Source organism: Oxyura jamaicensis, chromosome 20 (assembly GCF_011077185.1).
Source record: "Oxyura jamaicensis isolate SHBP4307 breed ruddy duck chromosome 20, BPBGC_Ojam_1.0, whole genome shotgun sequence".
In the NCBI taxonomy this organism is placed as follows: domain Eukaryota; kingdom Metazoa; phylum Chordata; class Aves; order Anseriformes; family Anatidae; genus Oxyura; species Oxyura jamaicensis.
This window is the reverse complement of record NC_048912.1, coordinates 1,284,557-1,311,603: the sequence shown is the minus strand read 5'-3', so window position 1 is coordinate 1,311,603 and position 27,047 is coordinate 1,284,557. Positions and strand designations below refer to the sequence as shown.

The following is a 27,047-nucleotide window of genomic DNA, read 5'->3' as shown; positions in this document are numbered from 1 at the left end:
GTCTCATTTTAATAATTTAATGCATGTATTAATACAGTCAAATGTAAATTTTACAAGGAATCGTGTTGATGGAGATCTTGCATATATTGAGCTATTAATAATGCTAATTCTAGCTTAAGACATTGAGATATCAACAATAACAAATGAAATTATATTAAATGTGATAAATGCATCAGTAAAAGTAACTTAAGACAAGAAAATAAGGTTTTAGCAGAAGAGGGTGAAACTTGACATGCTTGCTAAATTGAAAAAAATTCAAAAAAAACTATAAAATCCCCCCCCCCCCCCCCCCCGAATTGTATTGTTACAACAGATGTTCTCAGACACTTCAGCACCCTGAGAAACACCGTATCATTCACTGGCCTACATACAGCCCAGTCTGCAAACCTACAAAGCCAGAGCTAATATGGGAGCACAGATTCAGAACGACAATCAGGAAAAAAAGAAGTCTCCAATACAAGCACGTTAACATCTGCTGAAAATTTCAGCAGTGAATCAAAACAACTACTCAGATGCCCAACTGAGAAAGCACTCATAGGTGCCTGTATCTCTTTTTGGGGTAATTAAAAATAACAACAAGAAGGTTTGCATATCATGCCCAATATGAATATCCATCTACATAAAGGATAGTTTTAAACTTACATTCAATGCTAAACCTGTCTTGAAGACATGTTAAAGTGTGTTTGTGAGCACATAACCACTAGGCTGTACAGGACAACACCTGATGTTTTGAGGCAACACTTCCAAGAGACCACATTTTCAAACAAAAAACCTCAGGAAAGAGCAAATTCTTTAGGTTATAATAGCTCAACCTTTCAGGCAGATACACTGAAGAGAGAAGCCTTCTGTGTATGGCCAAAACCACCTTGGAGATGTTCCTAACATATCTGTATTAGCCTCATCACATTTATCTTTGTGTTAGAAAAGCTCCCACCTGCAAAGGCAGTTCCGTCAGCAAGATTAAAACCCTACATTTTAAAACCTTAGTTATTTGATCAGCACTGACATTATCCAACTAAAGCCTATGGCATCACTTACTTAATGGTGTACTCAGAGACACAAAGTGCTCTCTCTTTCTAGGTGAATAAGCTTAAGAGATGAAGACAGAATCTAACAAAGTATGCTTTCCATTGCTTGAAAACATCTGCCACATAAGCAATATTTTTATAATGTTTAAGCAAGGGTAAATGGCACTTGAACACAAATTGCTTTAAAAAAATCATACTTGATTCAATAAGCTGTTGAAGATGACAGTTGTATAGTTTTTTGGCATAATTACACTAAGCTTGCTTTTACTTCCAACAACACAAATGGTGCTGTAAGAAGTCCCAGAACTGGGGAAAATTCCTAAATAAGGAGTCTGCTGAATGGCTATGGCCAATTTTGAAACCATATTATTTGTAGATTCATAAATTCATGGAAGGTTCACTGAAATTCATAAGCCACTTAGTAGCTTTGCAGTCAAAAAAATGGATGCTAGTTTTTACCTGTCGGAAAATGAAGCAAGTCCTACCAAAAAAATAAAGGTCTCAGGATAGAGTGATTAAACTAATTAAGCAAGTGAAATGGTAGCTGTAATTAGTTCTTACTGAAAAGCATTCTAATAACATTTCCTACTAAATACAAGCAGTTCAAGCATGATAGCACAACTTCAGTTTGCACATGCACTTCAGCTGAGTTTATAACTTAAGTTTACACAAATCAAGTCAAAGCATCTTGAAAATAAATGGTTAAAACCCTGGGTGCAAAACACCATTAAAAGAAGGCAAACAGATTATAAATTGACTACTTAGGTAACTGCACGTAAGCATAGTGTATCTTCCTTGCAAATGATGTTAGCATACACACTAGGTCACAAATCAATTAAGCAAGCTACCAAAGAGTTGGTGATTTTCAATAGTCAAAAAAGCAGTGATCACAAGACCCTTTGGGTTTATGTGCATATTTTGATTGTGATGAGGCAGACAGGTATCCCAGGTATCTCGTAACATATAAACAAGGACACGTGCCCAAACCTCATCTACTTCCATGCTTGGCAAGGCTTCATAACTCAGAGTAGGAAGTCAAAAACCAATCCATGCCGTAAGTGTAGTTTCATCTGCTGCATAAGATGGACTGAGACATTTTAAAAATATACAGCTTCATAGTTTGGAGCAGAGAAAGTACTGCTTAAATCAACTCTGTGTTACCCAAGATAACATATTTGTATTTATACACATGCTTTTTCAAAACAAGTAAAGGACATCACAGCTGTTGAGAACCAGACTGCCTCTTGACGATTTATTTTAACCAGTGTGTAAGTCTGGCCTCACTGGAGGAAAGCTGCAGTTAAGTCCCTTAAGATGCTTTCATGCTTTATTCATAAGTAGTCTTTGTACAATCAAACTCAAATCCCCCAGGAGACTGTACAACCAAACTTAAATCCCTAGTACCGACAAGTATGTGACACTAATGGAAATGAACATTTATCTGTGACCATCTATGTCCAGCTGGAATTGCACAACATTGACTTGTGTACATTCACATAAATTCAACTTTCTGCATCTGTAAATGAACTCATTTATCTATAAAGACAGACACAGCTAGTGAAGCAAAAAAAAAAAGTTTAATCTCTGGTTATATTTATATATATAAACTAATAGTTACTACATATATAAGAAGGTTCAGTAACCTTAAATGTCTGTACCTGGAGGATCTTGGCAAATATAGCAGGTATATTTCTCAGGTACATTATCTTCCAGTAAACCCATACAGACTCCATGCTGCCAGCACAGACACTCTTCACACTGTTTAAAGTCAAGAAGTGCACATCAACAGAAATGAAGCCTACAGGAGCTCAGTAAGTTTACCTCAATTAAGAAGAGATGCATTATCTACACATTTTAAAAGAACAAGGTATATTAACATCCCCTCCCTTTCAGCTACAAATACATTAAAGAAGCAGACTCCAGTTTTTCAATCCTTCCCACATTTTTCACATGGATTTATGCTGTCGAAGCAGAGATCCCAGAGATTCTGAAAGGTGTCAAAATGTTCCCTTCAGAGATGAAAATCTAAAAAGATGCATGCACACAGTATCAAGGACAAAAACAATCAACCTTTATCAAAATATACCAGGTTTTCTGAATTAAATTTTCCACCCTTAAATAATAAATCACCGTATTCAATTAGAAAATCCTAGGGATATTTATGATAATGTAGGACTAGCCAATACTATGCTTCACCATATCTCTAGCATTTTATCCATTTTCACAAAGGTAGCTCTACTTATAAAAAAGAAAAATGCAGGTGCAGCTGTACTAGCTTTAAAAAAAAAACAACTTTGTTCATATTGGTAAGCATAAATGTCACAATCACACTGGCAAAGGACGAATATACTTTGACACTACTTTTTAGTGCAATTATGCTATTTAAAAATGCAATAAACCATACAGTTTCAGAGCAGTAAAAACTACATCCACATGTTCTGTTTCAGCCTTGTTTTCCCCCCCTCTTCCACAAGCAACCAAAACCACAACTACAGCCTAAAAAACATTAAAACACGGGACAAAACCCCACATAAGAATATTAAGTCCATTTTGATTTGAAACTGAGTGGTGTCCGTTTAGTCATTTTCATAAGCATTGACACAGTAGATCATCTTTATTTCTTGGAGCACGAGGCAAAGGCTTAACACAGAGACCATGACAATATTGGCAAAGGTTTTCAAATGAGCTGATACGAAGAAATGGTAACTGCAAGTGATGTTAAGATGCCCTTACTGACCTACAATGAATGATACCAACCTGATAAACATCTCAACTGAGTTGGTTAATACTTTTATTAATGCTTTTCTCCTTATCTGCTGCTTTTCCTCCAGCTAGGAGAGACAGAAAGGCACCACCAGTTTTTCAGTATGTCATTTGCTTTAATTTAGTGGTTTAATTGTAGAGGAAATAGAAGCACTGGAAATGGATAGAGAAAAACAGACTTCTGAAAAATGGCCTTACGAAATGAAAAAGGAATCCTCAAGCAATAAAGTGTTTTCAGAAAAGGTTGAGAGACCACACACTGTTCACAAAGAGGATAAGGTAAGTAGGAGACACAAAAATGTCCTAAAAAGTGGAAAACCAACTAAGAAAAACAGCCTGCCCACTAAAAGCTCCTGGACCTATTTACATTTGCATCCTATAAATCATACCATGAAGCTGTAGTCCTGAAGCTACACTCTGTGACTTTCCAGGCAAACTTACCCTGAACTCCAACAAAGAATTCCAACTTTTGTTTTACTGGCCTGGTATTCAAATATCCACCCCATCAGGACACAGGTCCTTCCTGCTATCTGCATGCTGTCCTCATAGCTCAGCCAGACAGACTGTACCCTATTGCTCTGGATACATGTTAAATAGAAGCCAGCCCCTGCCCAGACAATAGGAAAGATTCAAAGCAAGCTAAATTTGAGATTCTGAAGAGAAAAACGTACAGAGGTGGGCAAAAATATTTTAATTCAATTTCAAGCATGAAAAAAATACCCAAGCCCAACGGACATGTATTTAAAGTAGCTTTTCATCTACCAGAGCAAAAATACCCTGATTCCATTTATGTCCATCACCTACAAAGCCACCAAAATGGAGCCACACAGTTCTCTATCTTACATATGCACACACCCCAATGCTTAGGTGAAAAAAAAGAAAAAAAAAGGAACAATACTTTGCCTGGACTTCTCTGGGCCCGATGCATATTCTAAAAACGCCGTACTGTGACTTCCAAACAAACTGAAGGGAAAGCATACAAGTAGTACCTTCTCGCAAAGTTACAGAGACTCACATGAAATCACAGGGACCAGTAGTTTTTACGTTTTCCAGTTTAGGTGTCTATTAAATGAAGCAGGTATTTTAAATGAAAAATTATTTCTGTGCCCTTGTGTAATGAATGGTTTTTGTGCACAAATTGCCTGAGACAATTTTAAAGCAAGTTCGAGGCATCAGAAGAGTTTTTTGTAAAGTATCTTAAGCTGAATTTATAGGGAACTTTATTACTAGCTTTGAGAGAAATGGAAAAAAGTTTAAGCATGTGAAGTCCAGTCAAATTTGAAAATTTCACATTTTTGGGGGAAAAAATAAAAAGGTGTTGCTTGTGTTTAACATTTTATTCTTTGTTATTTCTAAATTTGGCACATTCATGGAAATGCACTTGGTTCAAAGAGAAAATGACTTGCAATTGTCCCTTTTAGGTTGGATATTAGGAAGAACTTCTTTACTGAACGGGTTGTTAGGCACTGGAATAGGCTGCCCAGGGAAGTGGTGGAGTCACCACCCCTGGAGGTCTTTAAAAGACGTTTAGATGTAGAGCTTAGGGATATGGTTTAGTGGAAGATTTGTTAGCGTTAGGTCATAGGTTGGACTCGGTGATCTTGGAGGTCTCTTCCAACCTAGACTATTCTGTGATTCTGTGATTTTTTATTTATTTATTTATTTTTTAAAGAGGACAACACGAATTGTCATAGGAGGACCAAACCTCCAGTCACAGGCATGGATTAAACTTCTTTAGCTCCATATGATACAAAGTCCAAGCAGATTGGCACAAAGGCACATGCTCAAGCACCAAATGTTATCACATTTCAGTGAGATCTCTGAAGAGTAGTAATCAAGGACAGAACAAACACCCCAATGAAAACAAATGCAACGACAATATTCTTCTAAATAAAACCATATACTGAACAAAACTTTGCATGCTTGGGAATAGAGCATGAGTTTAAATTCAAGTTCTTCCAGGGCAGACACTTCCAAATTTGAATTTAAGTGTCAAAGCCTATATAGGAAAGAGGGAAGAAAATCTTTCAAAGTTATAACTACACTGGAAGTCAAAGGAAAAGCATCAGTCTTAGCATTATACCTCTGAAAAGGTAAAAATAGATTCTCCTCATTGTAATTCCACAATTGTCTAGGAGAACTTCACTTTGGATTAGTTAATGCCCTGTATTTAGAGCTAACACAGGTATTTCTACAACAATAAAATTCCAAACTCCTTTCCCAAAAGCTACATGCTGACAGAAGGGTGTGGAGAGCACAACGTTTGGTAGCTTTGGAGCCCTGTCTAACCCTACCTCCTCCAAAAATCTCATCAGTTCCTTGCTCCCCAATTCCTACTGCTTCAATCCCCATTACATATGCAGGTTCTCACCATGATGCCCATCTGCATCTCTTTTACTGAGGGAATACCTTATATAGTTTCCTTATAACACAGCTAATGCATTTTGGTGTTTTATTTTTTTTATTTTTTAAACTTATTTCTAAAATCTTTGCAGTGTGCTCAAAAAAACTAAACTATTTCAGCCTAGAAAACTGATTTAAGCATCAGCCCACAAAACCTTACACGAACCTATGCATAGACTACGCTTACATCTAGCTGACAGTTCTCTGCATTCTGCAGTTGTAGACTAGCATCAAGCCTAATTTTGCCAGAAAATTATATTGAAGACTACACCTTCACTTTTTTTTTTTTTAAGAAAAAGACATCCTCCTTAGAAAGCAGTCAGCTTCCCTTTACTCCCGATAGCTATCTGCCTCCTTTTCTTTCTAAACACCCAGATGTTATTCATCACATTTGGTCCACTGCCCATTACCACCCCCATCCCTACTAACACACACAGCGTATTTCATCCTGTGTTGTGGGAATCCAACATTAACACAATGCGCATCAGAATGAGCTACGCCTTAAGAGAAAGGTGTTGCACTTTTCCAAGAAATGTATCTGTAAACTACTAGGGAAGGCCAAAGAAAAGCATCCAGTCTACTTAATTGTTAAGCTTGACTGTCAAGACAAAAACCAAACCCAGCTGCATTAGCTGTATTAAAAAAAAATTAGAGAAGAGGTTGCTGATGTCCAGAGCAAAACAGGTGTTTCTGCCCTCCTGCAGAAGCTAAGAATTCTTCAAACCTCAATAGTTCACTCCCTCTCCCCTTAACAGGTTTCTGCCCCCATGCAAGCAGTAAGGGCTACCAAAAACTAGCGGAGGCTGAGAGATAGGCACATACCAGCTTCTGCCTTTCCTTCTAGTTTCAAAGAGCAATAAAGAGACTCTGCTCACAGTAACATGCCAACAGCTATTCCAGGAATAGGTCCCATGAAGTGGGGTTAAGCCTCACAAAAATTAGCAACAGAATGCAAAACCTGCAGATGGGGTGTGAGATGTGCCAGGGAAATAATTTTTAGTCCCATCTAAAACTTTCAGCAATATTTTGTTTATATTAAGTAAACTTGGCTCATGAAGGTAAGCCTGCCTTAGAGGATACAACTGAGCCCTGGGGAAGGAGCACCAGGGATTTGGACAGGTGCAGAGAAAACACAGAGCTTCACCCATCTGTCAGGCAGAAGCTGAGAATAGTGACTGCTCCTGCCAATGTGGCGTGCCAGGACAATTCTCCAACAGCCCTCCCATAATGCTAACAGGACATCTGAAACATACACCTGGAAAACCTGGGAATCAGGGATCTGCAGAGATGATGCTTTAGGAAAAATTAGGTTTAGATGGCTCCAGAAAACAGCATTTTCCTGTCAAGCATCTGTAACATCAAGCTTACCCAATGATATTGGCACAGTCATACATGGACTGTTAAAATGCTCTGTGAAACTCTGTCACTGCTTCTTGGAGTCAAAAAGCTCATCTGCCACCAATCACATAAAAGCACTTCTGGGCACATATGATAAGACCTACAGAAACAATTAGGCAATCCCAAAAGGTACATAATCCAGACGCTGCCATGCCATATCCTTTCAAAAATAACTAACACCCTCACAAGTATGTAATAACCTCAGTGAGCCCACCTGTCAAGCTACAATACTATCACTTTGAACTGAAGTCCTATAATTAGAAAAGTTACAGAAAGCTGGAAGCTTCCTAAAAAAAAAACCAAACACATTTCTTCATAATGGTAACTATGAAAAGCTTGGTTCAAGAGCATCATACACCTGAGCCCCCTGCATGTTTTTTCTCTGCATCTAAGATTTAAGAGGACTTAACTGAAGGAGACCATACAGCTCATGTAAGAAGCAGTGCCAAAATGAACTAAAGCAAAAAATACCAAAGTTTTTATGTGACATAAACTTGACCTCTTCGCTGTTTGAAATGAATAGGAACTGGGTAGAATGGCTAACAGCAGCTATGTGAGGAATGATTTCCCAGTAACTTACAGATGTCTCAAGAACTAAAAGTAAACAGCCAGGGCAGTTTCCAACAGACGCTTATCACCACTTTTAAGTGGGACAGATAGTAGAATCTGCTCCAGCTGGAAAGAGTTTTCTGCAAACTCAGTTTACAAAGAGTACATAATATTGTGAATGGACACATGGCTTTATGCAGATTAGGAGCTACAGAAGATGCTGCAGAAAGCACAAATGCAGTTTTGCAGTTTGGCTTCCAAAAGAAGCTCAAATTATTTTTTTTTTGTCCATGCTATATAAAGGGTTGAGAGTTTAAGTGAAGCTTCTTGCCATGGCAGAGAAATGGAAGTATATTATGATTGGATAGCAATGTTCTGAACATGTTAAAAACTAGAGGGAAGAAAAAAAGTTAAAGCCCCACTAATTTTAAAAGTATACTCTCTAAACCTAGGAAGTGTTGTAGGCTTTTTTTTTTTTTTTTAAGAATGCAAATCTATAGTGACAAACCAACCACCTGTTAAAGACTCATGGAGATTTTTCCTTCCTTGCCCACTTTCCTTCAATTAGAAACTGAAGATTTTCTACAAACATAACAGCTGCTCACCCTGACATGTTATCTTGAAAAATGTTACGATTCCAGAAGAAGGTTTATTTTATGCATAGAATGTAACAGTGCATATTTCTACAATAGTTTTCCCACTGTTGGACTGACACCTTCCACTGTTTTCACTACATAGTAAATCCACACTCCACTTCATCCATACCTGAATCATGAAGTCATTTTCGTCTTTTACTTCACAAATACACCGAACAATCTCAAAGTCCCCTTCTTCAGCTTCTTCATCAGGATTTGTGGTTATATCAACATCCTGACTGCAGTCATCATCACTCCAAAGCAAGCTATCCATAGATGACTCACTCATGGTGTCTTCCTCTGTATAAAAAGCAGCCAGATAAAATAGCAAATAATTACAAAAAGGTCAGAAAATTCTCAACCCTCATTATGTAGACACATATTACTAAAAGTTTCAGTTCATTCTTTAATTCCAGGAACATCACAATAGTGACCCACTGTTTGAGTGCTACAACAAAGTTTTAAATGTTATCATTAATAGCTTCTTCAAAATATTCTAACTTAACAGCTTCTGTCATTAAAGTTTCACTCTCAACAAACAGCGCCCCAAACCAAAAGCACGAAGTCTTTTCAGACAACTAGGTATAACAAACACAACCAGATACGTAAATTCAAACAAGATTTAGACTAGTTCCTTTAATCCGTACTCTAAAAAGTTTTTACCTTTCACTCTCCTCCAGCTCATTCATAAATCAACTATACTGTGGTCTCTGACTTAAACTGGGGTAGAACTATTTTGATCACTTAGCCCCTAAAATGAAACTAGAAATAAGAAAACCAGTCAAGAAGCTGTATCTTTTGGAGAAAGATCTGTTCTCAATGAGTTTCAGGGACTGAAACTCCAATGCATTGGTTAATGTTCATGTTTAGAAGTTTCATTTCACCTATGAGAAAGTGTTTTTTTCCTGAAGGATTCTGGAAGTGACAGGTTAAGTGTGTAGTACTTTCATATTACACAATGGTTTTACTAGATCTTATTTATCTAGACACTACCTTTACTGCTAGTACAAGTTCTACAGATGTAAAGAGCACCAAAGCAATGGAGAAAAGGGTGAAATAAAATTATTTCCAATACTTTTCACCTCTTTCAAAGTGTATTAACTGATCACAAGAAGTCCGTGCAACTAATGCCCATGTTACTGTCTACTGTTGGCATGCTCCAAAAATGCAGCTTATCAGACTAGCAGACCATAGTACAGATGGTGATACTGTCTCCAGTTGTTTTTTAATTCCACAATACAGTAAAAAGAGGAAAATTTAACTGAAGTTCATTTTTCCTAAACTCAAATAGAACAGCTGCGTCAAAACAATAATCAAATTGTCACCAACACTATCTGTATGGTGATGTTTTATGTTTCCTGTACCTACAAACAGGCTGTCATACATTTCCCATTTCAAGGCAATTTGCGAGCTTTAAGAATAATGGGAGGAAAGAAAAACTTTTTTTAACTACACCTATTTGCAACAGTAAATACCAAGACACTAAGATATCAAAACAAGATATCAAAAGATTATGAAGCTAGAATGTAAAAGCCACATATCTGAGCTGCTTACAAAGTATTCTGAAGGTACTCATAAATAGCTACTCAAGAGCTTCTTGTCATTACGAAGCTCTGAAAGCCATCAGAAAACCACACAACAGTATAGATACAGTAAAATACACAACCATATCCAGTGCTATCCCAAACATAATGACCACTGTATACAATTTGCAAAACATTTATTTTAACTCTGAAAGAATTATTACTTTGAAGAAAACCTTAGGAAAAATAACAGATGGAATTACTGAACACTTATCATAGAGCAAATAAGGAGTTGCAAAAAGGTGCAAAATTAGTTTGAATTTTCAAAACAGGTAATACACTCTTAAAACTTCTGTAAAAGAATATCACAGAATGCCTTTGGTTGGAAGGGAGCTTGAAGATCATCTAAAGAAACCCCCCCTGCCATGGGCAGGGACACCACCCACTAGATCAGGTTGGCCATGGCCCCATCCAGCCTGGCCTTGAACACCTTCAGGGATGCGACATCCACAGCTTCTCTGGGCAACCTGGTGTCTCACCACCCTCTGAGTGTGAAGAATTTCCTCCTAACCGCTAATCTAAATCTCCCCTCTTTTAGTTTATGATCATTCCCCCTTGCCCTATCATTACCTGCCTGAGCAACAAGATGCTCTATTTTTTTTAATAAGCCCACTTTAAGTATTTAAAAGCTGCAATGAGGTCTCCCTGGAGCCTTCTCTTCTTCAGGCTGAGCGTGCCCAGCTCTCCCAGCTTTTCTGTATAGGAGAGGTGCTGACCCAACTTTGTAGCCATCCTCTGGACCCTCTCTAACGGACCCTCATCCTTCTTGTGCTGGGGGCCCCAGACCTAGATGCAGGACTCCAAGCGGGGCCTCACAAGGGCAGAGCAGAGGGGCACAATCACCTCCCTCCATTGCTGTTCTCTGATGGAGCCCAGGATGCAGTTGGCCTTCTGCTGGCTCATGTCGAGCTTTTGATCCACCAGAACCCCCAAGTCCCTCCCTGCAGGGCTGCTCTCAGAGAGCTCTTCTCCCAGCCTGTGCTCACGTCCAGGATTGCCCTGACCCATATGCAGCACCTTGCACTTGGACTTGTTGAACCTGATGTGCTTCACGTGGGTCCCCTTCTCCAGCCTGCCCAGGTCCCTTTGAATGCCACCTCTGCCTTCTTTGGTATCAACCGCACCGCTCAGCTTGGCGTCATCTGCAAACTTGCTGAGCACGCACTCGATCCCACTGTCCATGTCATTGATAAAGACGTTAAACAGCACCAGTCCTAGGGACAGACCCCTGAGGGACACCGCTCGTCACCAGCCTTCACCTGCACATGAAGCCACTGAGCACCACCCTGGGTGTGGCCTCCAAGCCAATTCCTTATCCACTGAATGGTCCACCCACCAAATCCACATCACTCCAATCTGGAGATCAGGATGTCATGTGGGACCATGTCAAAGGCCTTACACAAGTCCAGGTAGAGGACATTGGTTGGTCTTCCCTTGTCAACTGGCTCAGTCACTCCATCCTAGAAGGCCACCAGGTTGGTCAGACACAATTTGTCCTGTGCTGGCTGTTTCAGAACGCCTCCTTGTCCTGCGTGTGCCTTGACATTGCTTCCAGGAGGATCTGTTCCATGATCTTCTCAGGCACAGAGGTGAGGCTCACCGGTCTGTAGTTCCCAAGGTCTTCCTTTCTACCCGTTTTTAAAATGGGAGTGATGTTTCCCTTTTTCCAGTCACTGGCAGAGACAAAGCAAACAGCAAAAAGCACCACCAGCATCTAGCTCTGACAAATGAATTGGGTTCAGCTTCTTCAGGCAGTGCAAAGGAAACATGAGGTCCTGTCCAAGAATAGCCAAACCTGCATTATGAGTACTGGTCTTCACACACACGCTGTAATAGAGCAGCTCACATTTATTAGTAATGAAAGACAGAACTAGTAAGCCATAAAGAAGTCTCATTTTACCATTTGTTTTTGATTTTCCTCTGTGCTGTCCAGACTCAGAACACTGCAGTTCTGTGCTTGTGTGGGTAGATGATTTATTTGAAGAAATACATTTTGGGACAACTGATTTTTCAGGAGAAAGTTCCTGTGAAATATCTGTGTTTTCTTCACTACCAGAGTACTCTGTAAAATTAGAAGTACTATGGTTAGAAGTTTGTGGTTAAGGAAACAAGACGGAAACAAAAACAGCATCATAACAACAGGCACATGTGATTCACTGAGACAGTGTCCACTTTAATATTCTAGGACTCCGGGACTTCATTATGTTGCTGCAAGAATTGCAAACTTCCTAGAGGTAATAAAGGTACCCTCTGAGCCAGAAAAACCCTGTGCAACTCAATCATCTTCACTGATGAAGTGAGAAAGTCTGGAAACACTGGTTATTTATACATAAATATTCTTCAGGATGAACATCTACAAACGTTTCTGCACTACAGACAGACACTTCTACTCACGCCGTTAGCTGGTGACCTCTCCCTCATACCCCATTATTCACATGGGCTAAACACATTCCCTAATGTCACTGGCTACAAGGAAACAGAGCCTCTTCTTTTATTCTCCTAGTGTATGTACAAAATGGGACTCTTGGGTGGAAAAAAAACACAATTAGTAACATATGGAGGAAACACCTAGAACTGTTTCTCTGTGACACACCCATACATCAGTGATCTGCAGGAAACCTTCAGAGTTCCTAGACTAAAAAATAAGGACAACATCAAAACTGATGTAAAAATATAGGGCCAAAACAAATAAATCCCAGGAAACACAAGTGGCCTATGTTCTTGCAAGTAATGCACAACAGATAGAAAGCTCATTTAGCAATTAGCAATTTATATTATAGAAAGCTCATTTAGCAATTTAGTCACCTGCATGCACCTCAAGTTGCCCTAGTACACAGAATTCTGTTAGTAAGATATATAAAAAGGAATGTAATTGTATAAAAGGATGTACAAAAAGATGTACAGAAAGGAAAAAAAAATAATCTTTGGTCCCAAGAATCATTGACCTTCTCAACTGCTGCAGCTCAGAGAACTGATTATTGTTAATTGCCTCAGGCATTTTAAAGACCTGACAACAGCATAAGGACTGCAAGTCTGAATTAAAACCATCTGCCTGTTATACTCTGTCCCCCTAAATTCAGGGAACCAATACAGCTGATGATTTAATGAAAAAATCAAACTGTCCAGGACATATGCTGGTGCAGCAATAGTTGAAGTGTGTTCTCCTGACTTCACCTTGAGAACTATTTCTCACCTCTCTCTCTTTTCTGAAGAAGTAAGGCATCAAGCCTCTCTCCCTCACTTTGTAGTAGAAACAGCTTGTCCAAGTTCAAAGCACTGTCTGCCTATGGTTTTCTGAGATCCAATTAATCCAGTATGTTCAGAAGAACATAATTTGCCAGCATCTTGAAAAAGTTTTATTTCGGATTATATGTATCTGGACGTTTTACTGGGGGTGTGTGTCAGTGTTGGAATGTCACCCCTCACTATTCTGGTGCCAATCATTTGATAACACTCCAATTTCAGCACTGGAAGACAAACTAAAGCTCCTCATTCTGGAGTGCTGTCTGCCTGTTTCTTGACTTCTGAACTTTGAAGATGTTACAGAGTAGTGATGAGATCTGAGAAGGACAGATTTTAGATAGCTAACTAAAGTAAGGTCAGTTTGCTATTGAAATGCCCCCAAACCTTCATGTTGCTCCAAAAATTTTAGGAACATGACATTATGTTTTTTGTATGCATTTGTATATCTCTACACTAAAATGCTGAATCTCCAGATCGTGTAAGCTGAAGTACAGAATCTAGAAATACATCCAGCCACCACAGCTATCCCAACTTGTCTGGTACCCATTTTGGAGGCTTCAGAAGCCAACAGGCTTTCATTTACATTTCAAAAACCCAAGGACAAAGGGACAAACAATTTGTTGGTATGATCATTTGTCAAATTATTGTTTAAGTTTACAAATTAGGATTTGTAGAATATCTACATATTTGTAGGCACCATATCATCAGAAAGTCACTGAGGTCATTTGTTTCAATTCAGTTGAGTCAGTCTACTTGTGGCTCATTCTTTCCCTCTACTCTCTCATGACAGCTTGTCCAACATCTCCATAGAAGTTAACAAAAGTTATTCTTTCCAGTCTGACAATTTGTTTGACAAATTATGCATGAATACACTGCTTTAATGATCCTAGACATCAATCAGTGGCATAGGAAATTGTCAAGCCTGATCTGTACATTTTGCAATCTTACGATATCAGCTGCCATGTTTGGAAGTTACGAATCCAACCACCAGTAACCATCTTAAGCTTATGTATGACATTCAAAGTGTGAAGAGGAAAGTATTTCCTGTTGACTTCACCTTCAGAGGCTTTGGAATACAGATTATTACAATCTTCCTACTAGATGCAGGTGGAACAGCAATTTATGAAACATGAGATGGACAAAGCCTGAGTACAGATATTAAGTAAAGATTTTACTCAGTGTCTCCTGAAGATTTATCCTTTTGAAAAGAAAAACTTGGATGTGTCAGCTCATTATCAGAACCTCTGAAAGTAAGTGAAGATATAAGAACTCAAAGTTAACAGCAGAAAAAGAGGACCCATCAGCATTTTCAAGCCCCATCACTCAAACAGGAGAGCTAGAACTCTCATATACAGGGAACATCTGGTACACAGGGTACTTGGTAACAAATTGAGGGGACCTGCACACTCTTTAACTGGGTGAAACTTGCATAGAAGTCTATCTTACTAATGGAAAGCCAAACTTGAAGACTAACACATCCACTTTGGAGTTTGATTTATTCTGTACCATTTCAACCACTATTATCAGTTATTATTCAGCATTAATGATGCACATAAATTATCCTGCCAATCACAGTTTAATCTTAATGACAGTAAAATCACAACTAGTAGGTAAATGAAGGAAGCATATCTGCAACGATATGATAGGAAATACAACTGCAATGTCTCCTCTCAAGAGCATGGAACTAGGTAACAGGCAAAACAAGGAAACAAAACCATTTTCCTCTAAAGAAAAAAAGCAGCTTTACCAGACTTAGCTCTCTTTTTCTTTTTTTTCTTTTTCTTTGCTTTGGACCTTCCATAGTCTTTAGATTTTCTTTCTTTGTTCTTCTCATATTCTTTAACAGCTGGAATTAGACAACATTCCAAGTTAATTTTAAAGATATACACAGCTATTCTACCTACTAATTTTCTTAAATGCCTCCATGGTTTCTTCAGGCAAGCATGAACAGCTGACTAGAAAAAAAACAGCAAGAAATATTACCTGTAAGAATTCCCAGCCCACAGAACTGGAATGGTCTGTTTCATGTCCTAGTGTGATGGTCCCATAACTAACTTACATTAGCATGTAAGAGAACACAACTAGGCACCAATACCCCATTTTCTACTTAGGTAGTTGGAGTTCCACCCTTCAGAGATTATTAAAAAAGCAAAACACTTGAGCATTTGTTGTATCCATATTCTAAACAATTGAAATTTCTAGCTGAAATTACTGCTGAACATTTCAGTAGTGTTGTCTGACATAAGAACCCTCCCCCCCAACTCTAGTCCAGGTCCTCAAATATTTTGCTTTCATAGAAAAATGGAGTAACAACTGGTTCAGTTGTCTATACCTGTTTTTCTCTCACCGTTTCCTTCCCATCCTATTTTTATGGAAAAAAAATAATTATAATTTTCGAATAATTGGGTGGTATCTTTTAGTCAAGTCCATCCTCAAAACATGCCTCCAGAGCATTTGCTGTAAGTAACGACATTACCAGGAAATGTGTACAAACCCTTGCTTTCCATCTCCTGCCACTTGACCGCAACTCCTGTCTTTCAGATTTAGCTCTCTGCAGCAAAATTTGTAGATACTTGCAGAGTTCCTTAAAATAAACTCTCCAGACTCTGCAGAGACTGCTAGGTGCAACGGTAAGTGTCCTATGGAAGCATGCCTCGCATCTTAAAAGGGCTTTGCTCTCAATAGTGCTCAGCTTATTAAGCCACTCACTATCCCATTGAAAAAAAAAAAATATTTCAATCACTGATTACCAATATCAGAGCAAACATCTAAAGACACTCTATTGTCAGAAGCACTCTCCTACACAAAATGTTTAAGAACCTCAACTAGTCTGTAACCACTCAGGAAGCAAAACAACACCAGTAAATTATGTTAACCTCCTACAGCATATTATTCAGTAACCACCCTAATCCACAATGTGAGGCTACGTTTTTAAGATACAAGCTGCCCACTTTGAGAAACTGGGCATATCAGTCACATTTAGGTGATTACCAGCTGTGTAGGGGACAAATCATTATAGCATGTCTTTTAAAAAGCCTTCAGCTCTTACGTCTCCCCTACCTTTCAGTCCTTGCGTATCTCCTGCTCCTTTGCAGCTTTTGTCCTCCTTTGGCATGTTATTAATGACAGTTGCTAAAACTGTGCAGTGCCAGCAGCCACATTAGCTGCTGACATTGATGGCAGCCTGCCATACAAATTACATGTCCTTCAGAAGGAACATGACTGAAAATGACTGGCAGTGAAGGAGACTAACTTCATTCCTGCTCTGTTACCATGGGGGGTGGGGGTGAAAGGAAACAGAGGTGCATATGCATATCTCAGCATAAAGCTTCTAGCTACATCTTACTTTCCTTTGTCTTTAACCTCTCCCAGTCTTCCATTGCTCAGGACTCTCTGGGTACCATTTCCTTCTCCCTGCTCATATGCAGGGACATTAGTAAGTTCTGTCATTTTACTATTCCAGGACAAGGTCAAAGGGACAATAACTGAGGTCAACATAGGCAGGAAAAAAATTGCATCTTTTCAGTTGGAAAGTGAAGATAGTCAGATCATCTATCTGTTTTAGGGTATGCGAGAGGGCGTTTCTTCCATCACTCAACACATCAGTTCTAAGTGGGACAAAAACTGTTCCTTGATCCCATGCTTCTTCCTTCTGAACTAGAGGGTATGTATTTTTCATTTTTCTTTTAAAAGGCAAGTATTTGCACTTTTCTGTGTATTTAACTACCTCATACAGTTAAATCAACAGGCCTTCCAAGAAGCCTGTACTGCTTGATAGTTTTATCCAAAACTGTTCCTTGTAAGTATTTGGAAGTTTTAAGAATTCTCACTGGAAGACAACCAGATACGGCTGGCACCCAACCTAACCTAAGTTAGGAGCATCGTCATAGACTTCCATAATCAAAGAGAAAAAAACTGCCTTATACAATCCTAAAAAGTTATCACAACCACATTTTAAAAAGGATTTCTTTTTTGCCGAAAGCACAAAAAAAATTTAAATGCTTTATTTCCCTGAATGGCAAAAAGAGACTAAAGAGGATGAGCACTTAGAGAAATCCCACCAACACTTAAAAGTTTATGCTAGTGTCTTTAGGCCATTCTCTCAAATAAGAAATACCCTACGGAGTCAGACCAGTGACAACACTGAAATTCTCCAGAATAAAAAATACTACAAGTAAAATTCACTTAGCACAGATTTTCACGTACCTCACCATTGTGGCTCAAATTGTCACCAAATATCTGAAGGAGAATAGTGATGTAGGAACCTATATTATAGAAGAATCTAGTATAAACAGGGTTTACACTATACCATTGAAAAGAGTTAAGCGATGCCACCCAGATTTTCAGTAGCACAGATTGTTGGCTACCAGAAGAAGTGAAGTCTCAAGTTTATGCATCTCGACAAGTTCACGATTACTTAAAATAACACTTTGGACAACCAAGGGTTGTTCCAACAGAATTAAGACGTATCAAATAAGCAAATTGAATGAAAACATTCTTTTAAAAATATTCTACTACTTTTTTCATCTAAAAAATGTAACACACCATGACTGGGAACATTGAAATTCTGAGTATAGAAAAAAATCACCAATTTCATTATATTGATTCTTCATTTGAAACCACTACAAAGGAACTACAAAAATACTGCTTAAATTGAATACTCGTTAAAAAATAACTTTTTAAAACTAGGTATATAGAATGCTATCTACCAACATTATCAGTTCCTACCAATGCTTAAACCTTTTGCAAGAGTTCATTTTAAACTAAAGAAGCATACCATTTTCAACTCTTTTTTTTTCTGGAGGCTTCCGGAGTGATCTCGCTATGTGGTTCTCCTTGGTTTGTTCTCTAACAGAACATCGGTGACTATTTAATGCATTTACAGCAGCTGATGTTCTTCTCTTCTCTATTTTTTCATCTCTATATGGGGTACTCCTTAGGGCTATGCGTAGAGGAGCATCTACAAAGAGAATAAAGACGAGGTCCAAACTTTAAATACTTTCAAAACTGAACTCTACTTCACCAGCAGCAGTTCTGGTTGTCCATAGGGAGTGCCTCTGATGAAATAAACCACTAAGCTTGCAGTCCCAGCAGCTTGACCACAGAAGAGTTTTTAAGCAGAAGCTGATTTAAAGTCTAAGACCTGCAATGTTTTTTTTTTGTTGTTGTTGCAATCCCCAAAGCTTTATTCTTCCAGAAATACCGTTGCATTGAGGAAATATGGAGAGAAACAGTTCAGCTCAGCAGTGATATGGTCAGATAAATGTTTCTTTAAAGAGAAAATAAAAGAGGCCCTGCTGATTTAAATAGAGGAACCACAGCCTGTTCTCAAAAGTGTGCTTTGTAACAAGCATATAGAAGCTCTGCATATCTAAGGAAGGGGAGTTTTAAAGTACATACCACTGAAATAACCGCATTTCAGCCAGGAGAGAGATGCAAGAATTCAGTATCACTACCTAAAATCCATAAAATCATGAGACAGACAATTTCATCTGTGATTCCATTTACTATTAAGTCAAGTCTTCTTGCAATATTCTTCTTGCCACTCTGAAGTATGACATCAAGTATCAAGTATCTTTGTCAATCAGAACCAGTAGCTAAGCTGACAGAATGCTGATTTTCATCAAGCATGTATAATTCTATCATCATAAGCATCTCAAATTGGATACTAAAGGCAACTTCTGTCCTGTCTGAAGACTTGCATGTCAATAGGTTTTTCACTTGGAAGCCTCTCTAAATAGCTGTGAGCAGGAGTTGAAATGACTGAAGACAGAAGAAAAGAGTCCAAGTTCAGCATACTTCAGAGAAGTGGAATCAAGTACTCTGGCCTGACCAACATTTCAAGTTGGAGCTATGAGGCACATGAAGACATCTCATCATGTCCCTTTCAGAATCAAGTGGATCTCTTCAGGCTGAAGGAATCAGCAAATATCCAGCAAAACCTGAGGCTGTCAGATGGCTTTCTCCCTGGTCCTCCTCCCAAACATGTAACTTTTAAGTTAATGTAACTTTTAATGAAGCTACACTAAAACTTCAGAAAAAAAGAGAAGGTGGTGATCTTAATTTTAATAACCAGCTAGTTACCTTTCAGTCATTTACCTTAGTGCTTTATATCAGCTACAATAGAAGACAGAAAAGAGAGATTCCGAGTTTCCTCCACAAGACTGTCATGAAGGTGACTTCTGTCCAGTAAGGCAACTCCCTGTTGCCTTTCCTTGGATGGTTATTAAACTCAAAAGAGCTACGAGACTGTAGGATGTAGAACGTTTCTTCCATGGAGAATTCTCCTTGAAGATACTCCTTGAGTATCCAGAAGATACTCCTTGAAGATACCACAGTAATACATAGAGCTTTCCATTTTCAACAGGACCAACTTCTCTTGCAGGAATAAGTTTTTTTGTTGTTGTTGTTCAAATACAGGTCTATTTTTGCATGACTTCTCACTAACAGAAATCACTTCTGCAAACCTTCGCAAACAGTGAATTGAATAAGTCATCAGTTCAAACAAAAAACTTTTTTTCCCATGCTACACAGTAGCTGAAAAATAAGATTATGGTATCTTATAATCTGTTTGGGAACAACGCAATCCTAGCAAGCTTTCTGAAAGGCAAAAGATTTGTGGCAGTAGACACTGACAAGACACACAAACAAGCCAGAGAAGCATTCCTGCATATCTACCATTCTGCCTGCTTTAAGTTCCAAAAATATTTATAGAACAGCATCTCAGGGAACTTAAAAAAAAAATAATAGGAAAAAAGACAGGTGACCTTCATTTAGGCCTCATAACTTTCCTTTCTCCCAGGAGCTAACCTCAATTTCATAAATTAACATCTGAAGAATTCTGTGGCCACCTTGATCCCACAAAAAGGCTTCCTGTGGGCTGAGATCTGCATACACAGACTCTTGAGGGAACAAAAGAATATTGTGTTTTCTAGCTTTGTAAGAGTGAAAATTTAAGATTTTTGCCAAGACTATTGCATCTTTTAACACACAAAAGTTAATCTATTCCTGTAACATTTTTCAGCTACCATGAACACTCTTTTGGGGTAGTCCAAAGGCACCCTATCATATGCCAGGTGCATTTTTCTTCAAAAACAGTTATCAACGAACATGTTAACTTTGAAATACTTTTTGTTCCATCAATAGAAAAGTGTAGAGGGTCCAAGACTGCTGAGTACACTGAAATCCACGTCAGGAGTTGTGACTGAAATTGAAAAGAAGATTAAAAATATGGAAAGTCATCCTAAACGTTCGGGAATGTAAAGATTAAACTTGTGCCATGAAGACCCAAATTTGTAATCTTTCTGGTTGTAGTATTTTAAATCATCCCAAAACAGCATTTTTAAGTATACTTCTGTGAGGCAGGCCAATTTTTAAATTAGCCACCAAAAGAATGAAAAGCAATTACTTACCGTAACAACCACAACTAAGAACTTGCATTTATGAACGTGCCATTAAAACCCACACATTCCCCAACCTCAGGATTTCTGCTTTAGCACTGCCAGCAGCGTGCCATATGCTTTTACACTCCTTCCTCTCTGAGTCAACCTTTACTCTCCTAAAAGGCTTCCTACTCTCCTGTCTCCTCCCCACCACAGGAATTCCTGATGTGCAATTTCAAGAAAAGCCAACAGAGAAAAGCAAAAACACCATATTTGCACACACCACGCCTTGTAGTTTTGTTGCTGCTAACTTCTCCATCAAGCATTCATCTCTGTAATCAGTCAGCTGAAACTACCAAGAAACAACCCATGTCTATACTGTAAGTCTCTAGTAAAAGCAGAACAATGCTCATAAAGACCCTAGGCAGGTGCTCCAGTGACATTGCATTTCCTAAAGCTGCCTGTGCAGCTTTAGAAAAACTGCCTTGAAGACACCTGCACTTTATCCTTAGGACACAAGTATAATCTAAGCTACAACTTCCACACATTCCTGATAATGCTCAACTTGACCAAAATCAAAGTAAATATTCACAGAATGCTAGGGATTGGAAGGGACCTTGAAAGATCACCTAGTCCAATCCCCTGCTGGAGCAGGAACACCTAGATCAGGTCACACAGAAACATGTCCAGGCGGGTTTTCAAAGTCTTCAGAGGAGACTCCACAACGCCCCCGGGCAGCCTGTTCCAGTGCTCTGTCACCCTCAATGTGAAAAAGTTTAGTCTCATATTTAAGTGGAATCTCTTATGTTCCAGCTTGCACCCATTGCCCCACCTTATCATTGGATGTTACTGAGAAGAGCCTTGCTCCATCCTCCTGACACTCACTCTTTACATATTTATAAACGTCAATAAGGTCGCCCCTCAGTCTCCTCCAAGCTAAAGAGACCCAGCTCCATCGGCCTCTCCCCGTAAGGGAGATGCTTCACTCCCTTAATCATCCTCATGGCTCTGCACTGGGCAAGCAGTTTTCTGTCCTTCAAGCAGTTTTCAAGCAGTTCCCTGTCCTTGAACTGAGGGGCCCGGAACTGGACGCAATATTCCAGATGTGGTCTCACCAGGGCCGAGTAGAGGGGGAGGAGAACCTCTGTCGACCTACTAACCACAGCCCTTCTGATACACCCCAGGATGCCACCGGCCTTCTTGGCCACAAGGACACAGTGCTGGCTCATGGTCATCTGGCTGTCCACCAGGACCCCCAGGTTCCTCTCCCCTTCACTGCTCTCTAGCAGGGCAGTCCCCAACTTACACTGGTGTCCGGGGTTGTTCTTGCCAGGACTCTATGCTTGCCCTTGTTATATTTCATGAAGTTTCTCCCCACCCAACTCTCTCCAGCTTGTCGAGGTCCTGCTGGATGGCAGCAGTATGCTTTAACCCCTCTATGATTCAGAATATACGTAATTATTAGAATTATATGATTCTCTACAAATAGAGCACAAAAGCTCCCTGACACAGAACAAGGGTACTGAATAGCTGAACATTTCTTGAACCATGACACTGAAATGGAACACCAGCAGGTGAATTTCTAGTTGAGATGAACCTAAATAACAGAAACAGGAACTGGAGATAAATTCATTAAAAGAAAACAAACAAAAAAACAACAGACAGGCTTGCTTATGACTGCTCACAGCCTTCTTCCAGCAGGTTCTTTCAGGCCTTTATCCTGCAGACTTGGCTTTCCAAAGCCTGTGAGAAGTACCCTCCTCCATGTGCAGAACTGATCTGGAAGCAATGAAGTATCTTAGAAACTAAAACAAACATAGACCTAAGAAATGAAATCTTCTCAGCCATGCAGAAGGCACAAACACTAACCAGGTAAAGCCTTAAGAGGAACTTAGATCTGAACATGTCACAAGTCAGTTGACAAGCAACACAACCACCTTCATGTCCAACAGAACAGATGTCAGGTGCTGGTTTAGGAAGAGCATTCAACCTCCACAGGGAGCAGAGACTGAATTCCTCAAGTGTTGTCTATTGTATAATATCCACCATTCACAGTTGTGAAATCATTTGCTGAGAACATCCACTCATGCTTTCAATAACGAAGACCACTTATCTTGACTTACAGCTAAAGAATTTGACACAACCATCCTCCACAAACTCTATGCTGTATCTTGAGATAAGACAGAAAACTGACTGGCGATTCTGCAGAAATCAGGGTTAACACAGCTCCTCACCATCTCCGACAGTGACAAACCCTGTGTTTGTAGGGCACCCATGTACATTCTTCCTACTAGCAAATAGGCACCCACCACCAAAGGATCACCTTGAAAACCACTCTGCTATGTGACAGCGGTCCACATTAACAGCTATACAGTTGTCACCACAACTGGATGACTTAGATAAATTTAATATTTTAAGTTTAAGCAAAGTAAGTTTGCCATCCTGTTCCCTCTGCATGCACGGTTAGGATCTCATCATTATCACAATGAAAGACAAGACCTTTCTTTCTTTATATGTATTCCTGATGTTAAGACACTCATGCAATTAACATGACACATTAACTCTGAGTAGGTGAGTTTTCTAACAACTGGACCATGTACAAAAACTCAAACCCACTGACAAAACTCATGTTCCCGCGGGGGGGGGCCTACAAGTACCTTTCACAGACTCAGCAGGACACAAGTTTTCTACAGTCTCTAAAATACAAATTGCTCGTCCTCTGCTTTATTTTGTGCCTCATGGCAAGAAGAACAGCAGGGCCAGCACTGGTAGCAACATGCCAGACTAGACACACACATACCAAAAACGCAGCTCAGTGCGGCAAGGAGTTTTTGAGCTCTCAAAAGCAGTTCTAACTGCAAAGCAAGACACCGCAACAGAGCTATGCCTTAGGAGTGTAAGGGTATCTATCAGCTGATGAAGTCCCTGCCAGTACAACAGTTATGCTCAGGCCAGTACTAAGTGGTTATTAAGAGTATTATGAATACACCAGCCACCTCATTGAAGGTTGTGGTGGGATTTTCTTGCATATACACTCAAATTGTGCTACTTGTTCACATCTGACAAGGATAGAATTTACCTGCAGATCTTCAGTACGTATAAAGTATGAAGCCTCGCCAAGGTCTGAGGTAAAGTGTATCAGCTGTTTAAGCATTCAAGTTTGTCACAAGTTGACTTTCAGACTTCAAGAAAAGTTGTTCAACTCACTCCCTGGCACAAGGTCATGAACTGAATTTTGTTGAATGTCCAAATACCTTGGAGTGACCTCAGTCAGGACACAACAGACACTAAAAAAAAACCTTGTGCAGGTACTTAACATACAATAGGATCGTCAGACATATCTGAAGCACGCTGACACCTTCATATGAAGTAATTTATATAAAATGTTTGTAGGGCACAAGTCATGTTAAAGAAGGACGTATTTTATCATAGTCAAGTATAAGTGATTGTGTAGAGAAATAGCTGTGACCAGAAAGAGAAACCAAAACTTACTTTATGTTAAGGTGTCTGAACATGGAATGTGGTTCTATTTTTTTTCTTTCACTACAGCAATCACCAAGTAACTCCAAAATTTTTTTCCTTTTAAACAGAAGGGCTGTTATATAGTTCTAGATTGCAACCTAGGAGTTCAGGGTACAAATGCCCACAACTCCTACATTCCAGGGAGGCATGAAATCAACAGCCTTATTCTCTACAGAAGACAAGTTCTTTCCTGAAAGGCCAGACAGCAGCAATCCTTACAGAGTTAAGTATTATAGCACTAAGCTAGGAAAAAAAGTTCTTTCATGACAATGATATCTCCTGATAAATTAAAAAGAGGTATTACCTGAATGTACCAGTAGCCACTCAAGTCTGCTTTATTTTGTTCAGATAAGTCAAGAAAAACTAAAATACCAACTAGGCAATGGTAGTTCCTTCCCCTCTATTCAAAGAAAAGGAGTCGAACTCAATATGGGTCTCCCTTCCAACTCAAGATACTCTAAGATTCTATGAAAACTGACTACAGAATTTAGAAAGGTATCTGTCAAATTTGTCACTGCCAAGGCAAGTTCCTTCTTAGGGAGAAGATTGGATTGAATCAAGTCAACATTAAAAACTTTCTAGCTCACTTAAATTTTGAAGCCAATAGCAAGTGGCATGATTTACAACAGTTTGAATGGTAAAATTTTAGTCTCTACTTTTGTAGAAAATACTTATACTTACATTTGTTCTTTATGCATCCCGAAGTATGGTCAATGAAGACCGCTTACATCCATCTCCTTTTCAATGTGTCAGAATTCTAATTTCAAGCACTACAACAGGTTTTTCCAACTGTTCTGAATACTGCATCATTTCCTAGAACTCCAGGACCAGGAAAAGTATTTTTCTATTCACTTCTAACTTTTTGTTTATTTTCATATAGTGTGCAGCAGAAACAGTAAACATTCCTAGAACTCCAAGATGAAACTTCAGAAGGATCAAGGATTAAAGCATAATAAAGCTTCTAAAGCAAGAGTATCTAAAGCAAGCTTCTGGAATAACAAAACTAGTTTTTGAAGTCTTGTCTGCTAGAAGTTGCCACCTTTTTTTAATCTAATAAAGTAAAGTACTACGTAAAGGACATTTTTACCAAAAGGTAAAATAATTTTTAAATATGCACACTTTGAATAGGAGAATTTGTTGTAATGCTCACAAAACGATCGTAAAGATGATAAAGTAATCCCACTGTGTGCCATACCTAATTATGCATTTGAAAATCTGCACTCTCACTAAGCAATACATCCCAAAACATCTTTTTAAAAAGGTGACAGTCTTGCTTAGCAGGCTGTCTTCCTGTTCAGGCAGTTAAGAACAGGAAAGAGGCTTGCAAAAATAGAACAGAATACAAAATGTAGCAATATGACTCCATAAATCCCATTAATCCCACTTCAGAATTTTTGGTACCAGCAAAGGAAGAACATTAAGAATTAAAAAGTTGAGCTAAAAAAAAAAAAAAAACACCACTTAATAATCGGACATGTTACAACATAAGTGATGTAAAAATGACACTCCTGTTCCTTATTGAGGAAAACCAGTAGCTCCACAACAGCAGTCTCTGATGGTGACTGTGACTTTGAAGACTCCACTGTCCATCTTCCACCACAGAGCTGATTCACACTCACCAGCTGTCAGCACAGCCGAGGCGCTACTTGCAGGGATATGCCTATGAACCACACATATCCAGTCCCAAATGAAGAAATAAAGGGGTGGAGACTTAATAAGGAAATATTATTAGATCTTAATGCCACAAAAAATTACCCACACCAGTGCAGCCAAGATGGTGGCATCAAACCAACAGGATGTATCTGGGAAAAGGGAATGAGAGGGTCAAGATCTTGAGTCACTACTCAGTTCACTCAAACCAATCACAGGAAAACAATTTTTCAAACTGAAATAATTGTACAGCTCCACAAGAAGTAGAATAGCATTCTGCTATGAAAAAACACCTGACATGCATTTCCCTGGAGGTGCTCATGACCAGGCTGGATGGGGCCTGGGCAAACCTGATGTGGTCGCATCCCTGCCCATGGTATGGGGGCTGGAGTTGATCTCTAAGGTCCCTTCCAACCCAAGCCATTCTATGGTTCTATGCAAGAAGCCTACTCTGATTGCTCTGCAGTGTTAGTGGCCATACTCTGTAAACCACTTGTCCCAGGTCCCTTTCTCTAGGCAGTAATTCAGTTTCGTATAAGCTGCAGAGTACAATAAACACATATAAAAACAATTATATAAACAAGTATAAGAACACTTAAAGAAAAGGTGCCTCTTAATTAAATCTCATGCCTTTGTGTTATTTCACATTATAGAAGCATCTGGGCCATAGAAGTTTACATTTAGTAGCAGTAAATTAAGTCACTATCTTGTTAGGAACAGAAAGTAGCACCTCCAATGAAAAATATTTGCCAGACACATTATGAAAAGCAGACATGAAGCAAAGTAAAGCACGTTATACTCTGCTATCGTACACTGGTAACTCAGTGAAAAGCTTGCAAGATTTTGAAATCGTTAATTATACAGAATACTAATGAAAGATCAAGTGCAAAG

At 39.0% G+C, this 27,047-nt stretch overlaps 1 protein-coding gene across 6 annotated transcripts in view; it reads right to left on the bottom strand.

The window, feature by feature from the left end:
* The window catches only part of PHF20 (PHD finger protein 20), a 96,431-nt gene that overhangs the window by 29,237 nt on the left and 40,147 nt on the right, over positions 1-27,047 (bottom strand). For 5 of the 6 annotated variants that reach the window (XM_035343981.1, XM_035343979.1, XM_035343978.1 and 2 more), the window contains 5 exons: positions 18,380-18,562; positions 15,350-15,448; positions 12,260-12,421; positions 8,907-9,076; positions 2,687-2,786 (listed from right to left, as the gene is read on the bottom strand). In XM_035343981.1, coding sequence (XP_035199872.1) covers positions 2,687-2,786; positions 8,907-9,076; positions 12,260-12,421; positions 15,350-15,448; positions 18,380-18,562 — 714 coding nt within the window. The remainder of the gene's footprint in view (positions 1-2,686; positions 2,787-8,906; positions 9,077-12,259; positions 12,422-15,349; positions 15,449-18,379; positions 18,563-27,047) is intronic. The other variant, XM_035343983.1, reaches the window with a different exon arrangement.